The sequence below is a fragment of the Helianthus annuus genome, chromosome 11 (genome assembly GCF_002127325.2).
Source record: "Helianthus annuus cultivar XRQ/B chromosome 11, HanXRQr2.0-SUNRISE, whole genome shotgun sequence".
NCBI classification, from domain to species: domain Eukaryota; kingdom Viridiplantae; phylum Streptophyta; class Magnoliopsida; order Asterales; family Asteraceae; genus Helianthus; species Helianthus annuus.
This window is the reverse complement of record NC_035443.2, coordinates 183,964,333-183,977,746: the sequence shown is the minus strand read 5'-3', so window position 1 is coordinate 183,977,746 and position 13,414 is coordinate 183,964,333. Positions and strand designations below refer to the sequence as shown.

Genomic DNA, 13,414 nt, shown 5'->3' with positions numbered 1-13,414 from the left:
CCGTTTAATCACTAAAGTTTCCGTAATTGCGCTATTTAGCATAACTCCTATTCTAGACCTCAGATTGACGTGAAATTTTAGGGACATGCTTAGAATTCAGTAACTAAGGTTATTGTCCTTTCACATGTCCAAAATTCTTGTTTTAAAGCAAAAAGGGCGTTACGGTCAACTTTTAAGCATTTAACGGAAATGTGTAAAAGACTCGGACAAACAACGAACCGGTCACAGAGGGTTATATCATCATGTAACCTGGTCCTAAGAGAGTCCTAAGGCATATCTAAAACATACCATAACGGGTCAGAACTGAAGTCAAAGCAAAAGTCAAAGTTTTGCGACTTTCGGTTCCGAACCGGGTCAAAACACTAAATGGTCGGATCAAACAAGTTTAGACTAGTTAATATACTTATTGTCATGTTATATGAGCGTTAAAACAGGTTACAAGCCATCTACATTACTGATTATGCATAAAATTGCAAAATAGCATTCTGTTGACTTTTTCTAAGCAAGTTTGACTCGACATTTGGACTAGTTAGAGTGGGAATCAGAGGGTGCCCTTTTAAGGGTTTAAAGCCCACATGCTTACCAACATGTAACTACCTTTGATTCGGCTAATCACTGGACCATTTGTGATTAACCGTTAAGTCAATCGTTAATTACGACGGATTGACTTTTAAGCAAAAGCTAAGCAAAAAGACTAACTAAGAGAGGGTCAAGCACACTTACTGAAGTCCTATGCAAGACCAGAGATGAGTAGAGAGTGTTCTTGAGCTCCAGATGTGATCAAGAAAGCAGATTGAGGTGTGAGGAACTTGTTGCAACAATGTGGCCTTTTATAGCCAATGTAGATTCATAAGATCATCACAACAAGGCCTACAAGTGCGTCTTGATGATCAACAACTGTCCCTGAGTGCTAGGGGATGTTTAGGGGTCGCCCATGTCTCTGAAAATATCTTACCATAATGTTTTACCGTTTACAACAGCCAACAGCCAAGCTGTTGTCGCTGGGCATCCCTTACGGACCGTAAGGCAGGGCCCTTGCGGTCCATAAGCCTTTTACAGAGAACATGTTTTACCCTTTCGCATCTTACGGTCCGTAAGGCAGGATCCTTACAGTTCGTAAGCTCTTGTCAGAGGCAAAAAAAATTTAACCTTTCATGCATTGAACAGACAACTGTCAATGCATGATTTCTGGCCATGAATTATCAGTGCCATGCCTTTAACCCATGCTTGATCAGTTGTCTACCCCATTATGCAATGTAAATAATTTAAACAATGATAGGATTCATGAAATGGAGATTTTAACGTGCATTATCTTCATAGGATCCATTCTTGTAATTTGGCATCCATCATTTTTAGTAATCACCGGATTAAGGTATATTAGATGTTTATTAATCACATTAGGGTCTTGGGATTTATAATGAAGAAGTCGTTCAGAGGTATAAATTAACATGTCGACATGTTCAAAAATCCTACCGTACATCTTTAATTAAATCCGGGTTTACAATACTTTTGTCGTATGCGACACGTGTCGTTTATTTATTGGATACAAATTTTTTTTTCGAGGTGTTACAGTGCAGTATGGTGTACAAGAGGTGTAATTGGAGTTAAATTCGGAGTGAAATTTAATGACACTCTCCCCCCGCCTCTTGTATTCCTTGCAAGTCATGATAAGGACTTTGACTGCTCCTACTGACCTTAGAAATCTTTAGGAATTCAGCATGCTTAGGGTCAATATTTAACGACCAACAAATTCTAATAGAGAAAACAAATTAATGACGTTAGTCGTTGTGATTTCTCTTGTTGAGGATTATGTTAGTTTAGGTAAGAAATCTAAGTATGCCCACAATTTAAGCAAAAATGAAACTTTTGTAAGAGTAGCATTAGATTTTAAGGAGACAAGTATTGATGGAACAGTGTCGTGATGGAGCGGTGTCTTGTACAAGAAGTGTAAATTTAGGTAATGTAAAATTTTTACTCCCCACCTCTTGCAACTATTGCAAGTTATTATTAAGACACTTAATGCTCCCACTGATCTTTAATATCTCTAGAATGCTACAAGAGAAGTTTCAATGAGCTACGTGACGTGGGAACCTATCATATATACGTTAAACTTTATTTGATTTCTTTAATGTCCAGATATCATAAGAAATTTCAGGGACATATTTAATAGAAAACTTATTAAGTACATATATGAATAGATTTCTTCTAAGACCGTGTGCCATATGCGACAAAATTTAGATACAAGTTGATAGTCTTTCAAATGATAAATGAATTATGTCTGAATATTCCATTTGGAATAAGTTCCACGAATGTCAATGAATGACTTATGATGGACCATACTTATTCCTTAATCCAAGTAATATTTAGGGCTTTAACGTCATGATTTAAAATCACTTAGAATGAGATTAGATGAAAAAATCATCCTCATTAACCATGTCATGATTTCTCATGAATTTCGGTTATAATGGATGAAATTTATAAGTCTCATTTTTCCTTTTGTCAAATTCTCATTTGCATGATGACAAAAGTTGTGAAAGTGTAAGGTATCATCTAGTTCCATCTTAGTAATGTTTCTATCCAGATATTTAGAACAAATAAAATGAAAGTTTACGGTAAGTGTGACTTTATGTTGACTATGCAAACCTCACAATCTTCATATCTTTGCTTAATTATGATACTATATTCTGATTAATTAGAATATATAAGGTATCGAAAAGCGTTGTTTGAAGACTGCTTATTATGGCTCTTATAGCCTTAACATTTAATTTTGTCACCAACTCTCGTGTTAGTTATTTGTCGAGTTATGGTAAGGAAACGTATGGAACTAGAGTCAACTAATCATGTGTTAATTGGAATATTAAAAAATTATCAGACTTAAATATCATTGGTAAGTGACTACCTAATTAACTTATCCAACTGTTCTTTGGAATAATGGATAGTCTCGTTGCTTATGCCTAGTCTAATGGCATAGTTATGCAATGAGATTTTCCCTTGAAGAACCTTAAAGTTGGAATTAGCATTTGTAATTTGTCTATGGACCTTAGAACAATCCTCTTTTAAACTATTAGTGGTTGTAAGGTGAATAACATCTTATTTTCCAGCTTCAAACATTTATTTCTTTGTACATATGTTGCTTATCAACACACTCATTATACTTTGGTACTTTTGAGTGTTATAGCTGATTTATAATGCATCAAATTGTACAAGTAAAAATGTTAGTATGTAATGTACTGGAAAATGTACTTATTTCCATGCGTAAGCCCTTAACTTTATGGGTCATGGTATTGTACATTATTATGTATTCACATATAACACTTAGCTTTATAATTTATAATTTTAAATGAAGGCATGCATCTTAGGAGTTCTAGTGATGATTCCACAACTATAGATTAGTCTTAGGAAAGACTTAATCTGGAATAACCTTTTAGTGACAACACTTATTCTTGATTTATCATAAGAGACATCATGTTCGATTTATCCTAATCATCATGCTCTACTTTTCTTCTGTAGTGCTTTATCAGAAGAGAGCAATAGGGTTATCGTGTCTTAAGAGATAATCAAGGATTTAATTTAAGAGCTAATTCTTATAGAAACTTTAAGCAAAACATATTAGATTTAGGAATTAGAGTGGATGAGATATAGATTTATAGAAGAAAATTATAGTGAGTAAAAATTATGGGTACTAAGAATAAGGCAGACGAAATGATCATAAAAATTAATTAAGGATCATTAATATAAGGATCATTGTGTGAAGAGGTTGTGATATATCTATTACTAACATCAAAATAATAGAATTATTTAAAGTTCTACTTAAACGAAGACAAATCAGCTTTGGCCAGAAGTGTAATCATTTAAGTATGTGTGCAAAGTGGTTGTAACAAATCAGCTTTGGCCAGAAATTGAGACAATCACTTTAGTTATGCACTCGTTAAGAATGCAATCTATGAAGGAATTAAATCAGCTTTGGCCAGATATTAAGACATTCATGTTTATGATGCACACTTAACATAGCTTTCGTAATACTTGAACGATAAGTAGATGCATCAAATCAGCTTTGGCCAAAAGTGATACATCAGAAGCTCATTCAAGTTAAGCCATTTTGGTTTTGTAAAACATTATTTGATCCTCATTAATTAACTAAGTAATTACAAAAACCAATCATTTAATAGCAAACCACCGCGGTGAGTTCGCTAGGGGGTGCAGGGGGACAGCGTGCCCCCGCACGGGGTTCGGGGCGGAGGCCCGAGCTAAATCTTAGTTCACATTAAACAGCCTAAAATAATGAGGTTTCGAGTGAGATCTCGACTGAGTTATGAGATCTCGAGTCAGTTATGAGGTCTCGAGTCAAGTCTCGACTCAGCTTATAACATTATGAGGTCTCGACTCATTAATGGTCTTGAGTCGCAACCTCAGTGTCTCGAGTAATAATCATGGTCTCGACTGCTGTGAATTATGAGATCTCGATTCCTTAAGAGGTCTCGAGTCGCAACCATGGTCTCGAGTTATGACCTTTATGGTCTCGAGTCGAGACCTTTGTCTCGAGTTGTACAGATTTAAGCCCTTAGTCGAAACCTTAGTGGTCTCGAGTCGAGACCCTGTGGTCTCGAGTCGAAATCGTTGTCTCGAGTTGTGAAGATTTGAGAACACTTATGATTTCGAGTAGAGTCCTTATGGTCTCGAGTACAGACCTTATGGTCTCGAGTCGTTAAACAAATGATCTCGAAACTCCTGTTAACAGCTGTTAGTGTGATAAGTTTGAAATTCGAATTTTAAGGGATTTGGTATATTTTATTTCCTGTTTTAAAAGATATTTTATATTTATCCAATAATTTCGAAAATTTTATCTAATAACATTAACAGATTTTGGAAATCTTAAGGGATAAAAAATTAATCAAATACAGGAAAAACACCTTCTAATCCTTAATTCATTCCAAAATAAGGAATTTATTCGAATTTCACTAAGAACATGAAGAACCCTAATAAATAAAATAATAATTCTGGAACCCGAAACCTGAATTTTTTAAGAGTTTTATACAGATTTCGGACAGTTAAGATTTACCATTATGATTCCGAGTCATTAAAAAAAACATTCTTTTTCCTCGAAACAGAGGACTCGGGTTATGTGACTCGAAACCGACTATGAATTTAATTAGGCTTTCAAAATTTCGTTTTCCAGATTTCAATCCCATAATTAATGGATACGAAAACAGAACTGATTAATCAACATATGCTCTGATACCATATGTTGGTCAGTTCTGTTTTAGGCATAATGGAAAACATGAAAACATACCTGATTGCAGCAGTACAGGCCAACAGAGAATCCAGATGGAGACACAACAATAAGTTTTGACATGATTGTCATCTTGGTCTGGTTCCTTCTTAGGGTGCAATCTAATGATGGTGATGAAGAAACCGATAAAGGGGAATCGGTTAGGAGAGGAGGTCGATTGATGTTATGTGCTATTAGGGTTTGTGAAACTGTCTAACCCCTTAACCTCCACATTATTCTCCTTATATATGCACCCAGGAGGAAACCCTAATTAGTTAATAAGGGTAATTAGGCCCATCAACAATTACCGGTTATTAGATTAAATGATAAATTTATTTAATCTTAAAATAATGAGTCACAACAACTAGTTTCAAGTCATCAAGAGAAAATGTTTTCCGCTGAGGAACTCAAACTTTATGTTAAAAAGTACTGGATGATGACAGAAACTCGAAACCCTCAGTTTGTAATTGCTTGCTCACCAGTTTCTTCTGCCTTTGGGGTTATATGTGTACTCTTTGTTTTGTATTCAAGTTTAACATATATTATAAAGTTGAAAGAATATGATTTATCTGGATGACGTTTCGGACTATAAGTGGTCAGTCAGGATAATTGTTATCGTGCAGTTAGTTGGGGTTGTTGTAGGCAGTATTGCACCGATTTTAAGATGTTTCACATCTATCGGTCATTATAGTCTCTCAAAGAAATTAAGCAAGAACCATTTAAACGTGTTCCGAGTTGAAAAACACTGGATCCAAAGGCTTCAACATTGGAAACGTAACCATGTTCATTCACATATTCCAGGCCGTTATTTGAAGATCGTTTTTCATTATGTAAAAAACGCCTTTTTAAACTTTTGTTTAGCACTTCATATTGCGGTTCTGGTAATATGTAAAACAATCCACGAGCTTTTCTTATCTTACTGGCCTGTTGTTGGTATATCATTAAGTCCTTTTTAGAATGGCTTAAAAAGATGGCAAAGACATCTAATGGCAATATGAACTCAGAATCAGAAGAATATGCTCGATATGTTGTCCAGATTGAGGAGGAGGCAAAACTTTCAAAACGAATACTAAGAAATACGCTCCATTCTATAACTCAACTTCTTAACGCGGAGAAGGAACCGCGTAATCTAATGAGGCTTTTAGAGAAATCTAAAGGATTCATTGGAGTATTAGAGTTCGACAATGACCTAGTTCAACCTTTATATCCAGAAGAAACCCACAATTGTTGGAGCCTTGTAGTAGTAACATTGACAACAATTGCCATTGCACTTCCTAACATTGCAAATGTTCATATCAAGGGGCTTCTTGCCGGCATGAGTGAAGGCCTCAAGATTGTAAGACATATTGAAGATTGTCTCGACGCAAATGGTGAACTAGTAAGTGCAATAAAATCGGCAAGAAGGGTGTGGAAAGAAGTTGAAGTATACCGCAAATGGCTAAAAATTGATCTTCAAAGTAACGCTCACAAAGATAAAACATCTAAAGAGATCCTTAAATGGTTAGGAGATGAAGGAGAAAAAATTATGAAAATGTTTAAGAGTAGCCGAAAATCAAGTATAGATCATTCGCCTTATAAGTTCGTACCTGCAAGTTCCATGTACAGGATCAGCACGAGCATATTATCGTACTTCAATGAACAAGAAATCTCGTTGAATGATGAAGCCCTTTTTGAATGGATATCTACTATAATTGCGAGTATTTTGTTGGCATGCTTTACCAACTTACCACGTGTCATAAAAATGAAGTGTCACCACAATGCAATAGAGAAAAGGGGAGATAACATCCGGATTGCAGCCCAACTTCTTGGTAAATCTAAAGAAATTCTTAAGATTCTTGAAGCACGTCCACTCCCTAACATAGGTCAAGACTCGATGGCATACATTGATGAGTGGTGTGTACTTCCCAAGAGTCAAATACCAAATGGTTGTGCTTCTTCAAATGAGATATACCAAGATCTTCATGTTGTAGTGAGTCCATAGTAACTATTTTGAGATAAGTGCGTACACATTAATGTTGTGATGATCTATATATGTCTAGCATAATCCTTCTCGTGATTGTTGCTTATTTAAAGATATCATTACTATGCTTATTATATATGACTAGTGAGGTTGCCTCACAAGATGCAACGACGATTTTGTACGTGTACATTGGTGATTTTCCTTGCCGGATGCATCTGATAAGCTGTTTTTCCCATTCATATTTATACGTAAACAATATATAAATGAAAATAATTAACAAAATAATAGTTTTACTAAAAATAAGTGTAAAATACAAAAAAACGACTCTTGATAATCGTCGTTTGTAATCATAATCTGTTAAAGTTATGGATCCAAGCATGGAAGAAAGTCGTTATGAAACAAAAAAAAAATGATTTGACTAAACATCACCTTTTACAATACCAATAAATGTCCCGTTTATGACTAAAAAGTAAGTGTAAAAAAAGGAATTTATTTCTACTTTTGATCTTCATTGGCTAGCCGAAGTAGTACGTGTGAAACTTATTGAGAATAATTCAAAAGTATTTTGCATGTGTTTTATTTAAGTATTTGAATAAGTATAGTACATCCTAGTCTGCAGGAGTGTACCGGGTCTGTAGGAGTCAGTTTGGGTTTGGTTTACTTTTTCATGTTACCGTTGTAAGTCTGCCTATATAAGCAGCTTTATGTTAATGAATAAATTATCTTGTTTTCTAGCTTTTCTATTAGATTATAAACTTAATTATGTATGTTTATTATGTATTTTAGGATAAATTAAACTTATAATTATGCGTGTATGTAAGAATATTAGGGAAGGGTTACGTCGGTTGGCAGACACCGTTTCATAATGACGGTTACTCCCGCCAATTATAACCGTTCATCATAATGTATATAAGTGAGACCTCCTGTAACAATGGAGATCACCAAGACAATTTCATTTCCTTTTGAATTGTCCAGAATCGTTTTTCTTCTTGTTCCCATATTTCATACTTTGTTTTGTGTGTTTAATCATAACACAATGAAAACCAATTCTTCGAACACCGGTAATGCTTCCGCTGATATGAAACCGGATGTCCAACATAGTGGTATCAGAGCCACGGTGGGAAATCGAAGAAAATCGATCGATGTTATACGATTCCGGGCACAACCGGATGAAGAACAAAACAGAGTGTACGGAGAAGAAGACGAATTCAACCCCGATCGCACACGAATGTTTGCAAGAATGAAGCGAGAAACAATGCGATGCAAACACTGTTCGGATGAAATGAATGAAAGACGAAGGAAGATGCGATTGGAACAAGATGTTCCAACAATGAATTACGTCTGCAAGAAGAACGATGAAATAGCGAACGGAATCGATAAGGATTCCCAGAATTTAAAGAACGGACAAGTAAGTGTCCCAAGTTCCAGCCATGTAAGGGCTGAAGACGGTTATGATGAGGGCCGTAGTATTCTCGATGACGAAGAAGATGAAGACTCGTATGTCTTCGTAGGCGATATGCAAGATGATGTTCCGATGACCAGAACCGTTCATGAAGACAAGAATATTAAGAAAAGAACCGTTCGTTCGAAGGAAGATGAATCAGGAATGAAAGACAAACAAAAACGTAATGCAGGGTATAAGATTATGTCGACCAATGACCGCAGGGCAGTAGTGGAAAACGATATGGGTTATGAATATGATGTTGGTGAACTGATGAGGACATTGTATGCCATGTATCGGAGATGGTGGAGATGGAGAAGTGTTTTAATTTGATCTGGTGCTCTCCATCGTTTCTAAAGTTATCTTCTTCCATGATTGTAGTTATTTTGGTAGGGATTGGGGTTTCCAAGATGGGTTTGGAGAGAGAGAGAGAGAGAGAGGGAAAATCGCTTGAATTTAGGAACTGGGCGGTTATCTAATTGATTTAAAACACGGCCATTGACAAAATTGCCCCTACTCTTTTAAAACAATTAATTAATTAAACTCAAATATTACAAGATTGCCATTGATTTAATCTTAACCCTTAAACACACCAATCGGATGGACCAGATCGCTTCCTAGACTTTCTAGGAAAAACACACTTTCCGTGTGAACCCTGCTCTCTCTCTCTCTCTCTCTCTCTCTATATATATATATATATATATATATATATATATATATATATATATATAAAATGCAATTATGGGAAAAAATCTGATATTAGTTAAGAAAATGAATGAACCTCATTTTACCACGTGTTTTATATATATATATATATATAATGCGATTATAGGAAAAAAATCTGATATTAGTTAAGAAAATAAATGAACCTCATTTTACCACGTGTTACACCTTTTTACAAGCGTGTTACTCTAACAACCAGATGTTGTCACGTGTTACGTAATAGCTTTTACTTTTTCAGAAAAAGCCGAAACTCTACAAAAGCTGTTACACGTAACACAGTCTGCAAAAAGGTATAAAACGTGGTAAAAGGTGGTCGATTCATTTGGGTTTCTTAATTTTCTTAACTGATATGAGTTTTCTTTCTATCATCCCCTATATATAGGGTTAGGATAAAATGAGAATAACCTTGAGTTGTGAGAACCATGAGAACTAGGTCATCCAAAAGATTTTTTCAATAAAAAATAACAAAAATCTTAAAAATCACTTGTTTCAGCAAAAAAAAAAAAATTATCCCGCATGTACAAATTTATGTGGGGTGTAAAAAAAATCATCACCGTAACAAAATTAACATTAAGCGCATAAACAAAACTTACATCAGGCAAAACCACCGACTCGACATTTTTTTTGTTTTTTACATATATGTTTATAATATATTCATCTACATTTGTGCAAAAAAATTGTGTCCCAACTTGTGCGGGAAGTATGTATATATATATATATATAGAGGATAAGGATCCGTTAGGAACCACCCCTTTATTATGAGAACCGCGAGAACCAGTGTTAACACAGCCAAAAATATCTAAAAAATTAAAAACACACAAAAATATATTTTTTTATAAAAAATCGCTAAATTTCGTCAATATATAAAAAACTAAACGACAGTACCCATGCACATGTGGGCATATGCATCTGTGTAGCGGTACTATTGTTTATTTTTTTAGTGACGAAATTTAGCGATTATTATTAAAAAAATTGAAAAAAGTACGGTTGCACATGTGTATTGGTACTGTTGTTCATTTTTTAGAGACGACATTTAGTGATTTTTTAATAAAAAATATAAAAAAAACTTTTTTAGCATTTAGTTGTGGGGTTTAGCTTTATGGTTTAGTTTTTAGCATTTAGCTTTAAGGATGAAAAGGGCATAGGCGTCCTTTTTAAAATATAACCACTAAACTTGTCATTTGACCTACCAAATAACATGACCAAGAGGTATAACTTCTAAAGGTTATACATCATATTAATATGGTCACAAAATCAGTTTTAATCAACTTATAACGTTGACCAAACGAGTCAGTATCGAAAGTTAAAGCAAAAGTCAAACTACTTGACTTTCGATATAGAATTAAGCTCTAAACAAGAACTAACGAGTTGGACATGTTTAGACAGGTTCTAATATGTTTTATAAACGGATACGGTGTCAAAAATTAAGGTTTTGATACTTAAGACTTAATTAGCGTAATTTGCAAAGTTTACGTTTTTTACCTTTTATTTAATATAAATGCGACTCATCATTTCGCCAACTTAACGTGATCTTTAGAAGGTATAATCTCCGAGGATCATAACCTTCATTATTTCGATTGCGTAGCCATATCCGAATCGAACATTGGCTTGACCATAATGGTCATAACCGAAAGTCAAACAGAAAGTCAAATTGTTTGACTTTCGGCTAACAACTAGCCTAATAAAATGAATTAGACTAAGGAGAGCATTTACTAGTGTTGAAGAACACTTTCAAGACTCAGATGGAGGCTTCCATAGTATGAAAACAAGCTCCAAGAGATAGAGGAAGAAGATATGAATGGTGTAAGTTCAAAGTGAAGATCTTGATCCTATTTATACTATTCTTCAAGTCCTAAAAATGTGAAGTGTCCACATATATGCTTAGGAATTGATTAGTGTCCAACACATGGCAATACCTGATTAAAGGTGACAATGGAGGTGTTGAGGTGTCAAAATATGTAGAAAGCCTTGGAGAGCAAGCATAAATCTGCCAGAATGGTCCTTTACGAACCGGAAGGGTTTATCGCATATGGTCTGTAAGGACCTCAGCGTACCAGCATTTTATTCAGCTTACGGTCCGTAAGCTCCAAGGGCTTACGGTCCGTATACGGTTGCCAGGAATGTTATTTTGAGACTTTTACATCTATAGTCCCTGGACTTTGATTCTTTCGCCATTTGGCATAAATAGTCCCTCTCCTTCCCAGAGTCAGGATCAGTCGGAGATATGGAACACGTTACAAAGAACGTAGAATATAAGTTCTTCCTCCTTCCACATAGTCGGGATTAATTGGAGGATTGGACATGTATCGTTACTTAGTTGAACGATAAATTCCCATTCCTTATTTGGAAATTCGGGACACATGTCGTCTCCCAATTGGACGAAAATTTTATGGGTGTTACAGCAACAACGATTCCTTTTGATGGGAATGAAAGCCGGACACGACCCCCACCGCGTGATCATCAATTACTCTCCCATTGTAAGAATCTGGAACAGTAGACCCCTCCTAAAACAACGGTGTGATAAGTATTTCAGAAAAAAAAACAAGTAAATAAAAACTATACAACATTGCTTTCCAAAATAAACGTGCTTGTGTTGTTGTCGGACGACTCGCCAAAAACGCAATTGAGGTTAAACCAAGACATGATGGAATAAATGTTTTGTCGAAAAAAAAGAAAGAATATAAAGAAGTTAATCGTTCGTCTTCCTCTTCCTCGTTTATAAAGGCCAAGCACAATTCAATTTCACATATCAATACGGGTCGTATATGTTGGATATAATGTTCAATTGTCGTTTATAATTCAATGTTGCCGTCAAGGTACGACCCTAAGAGTTACACTTTGGGCAACGAACATGTAACGGTGTTTTAATCGTTAATCACCGGATCACGAAATAATAAGCGTAATGAAAGAAACATGTAATTATTTATATGTGTCGTATAGGCCTATACAACTCTATTTTCAGCAGGGTGACTTAGAGCTGCACGTTGGGAACGGGCAGAATGTTGTTGTGAAGGCAGTTGGAGAATTTATTCTTGAATTACCTTCTGGATTGTTTATTACATTAGACAATGTTTTTTACGTTCCTAGTTTGACTAAGAATATTATTTCTGTTTCTGCTTTAAGAGAACAAGGTTTTAATTATGCTTTTGATATTGTTAATGGTAACATTTCTGCATTTTTAAATGGTGTGTTCTATTTTGAGGCTAAGCCTCACAATGGTGTCTATGAAATAGATACTTCTAACAATAGATCAAATAATATAGTATGCTTTCTTTCCTCTAAACGTGTTAAAACTAGCTTTAATCAAACATATCGTTGGCATTGTCGTCTTGGCCATATTAACATCAATCGCATGCGGAAGCTCCAGACCGCAGGGATTCTAGAATCCACGGGTCAGGAGACTTATGATTTATGCGAATGTTGTCTAAGTGGCAAGATGACTAAGGCCCCTTTTACCGGAACTAGTGAAAGGGCCAAAGACCTGTTAGGACTCATACATACTGATGTATGTGGTCCATTCAGGACTATGTCAAGGAACGGGGAAAGATACTTCGTTACATTTACTGATGATTATAGTAGATATGGATATGTTTATCTTATGAAGTTTCAACATGAAACCTTTGAAAAGTTCAAAGAATTCCAAAATGAAGTACAGAATCAACTAGGGAAAACGATTAAGGCACTTCGATCCGATCGAGGTGGTGAATACATTAATCAAGAGTTTGATGAACATCTCAAGAAGTGTGGGATTATATCCCAACTAACTCCACCCGGAACACCACAACTCAATGGTGTGTCTGAGAGGAGAAATCGAACCTTATTAGATATGGTTCGATCAATGATGTGTCGTACAAACTTACCACACTCCTTTTGGAGTTATGCTCTTGAAACTGCTACACGTCTTGTGAATATTGCTCCTACTAAAAAGGTAGAAAAGACACCATATGAGATGTGGCATGGTAAACCACCTAAAGTCTCTTACCTTCGCATATGGGGATGTAACGCTTATGTTACCAGTGAG

The 13,414-nt window shown here is 35.4% G+C and overlaps 1 protein-coding gene across 1 annotated transcript; it reads left to right on the top strand.

The window, feature by feature from the left end:
• Positions 1-6,239: 6,239 nt before the first annotated feature.
• Positions 6,240-7,250, top strand: LOC110887539. The gene has a single exon (XM_022135117.1). The coding sequence runs from the start codon at positions 6,240-6,242 to the stop codon at positions 7,248-7,250; it is 1,011 nt and encodes a 336-aa protein (XP_021990809.1).
• Positions 7,251-13,414: the final 6,164 nt, after the last annotated feature.

Excerpts from the sequence above, each read along its gene's own strand:
- LOC110887539 (XM_022135117.1), top strand. The coding sequence starts at position 6,240 with ATGGCAAAGACATCTAATGGCAATATGAACTCAGAATCAGAAGAATAT.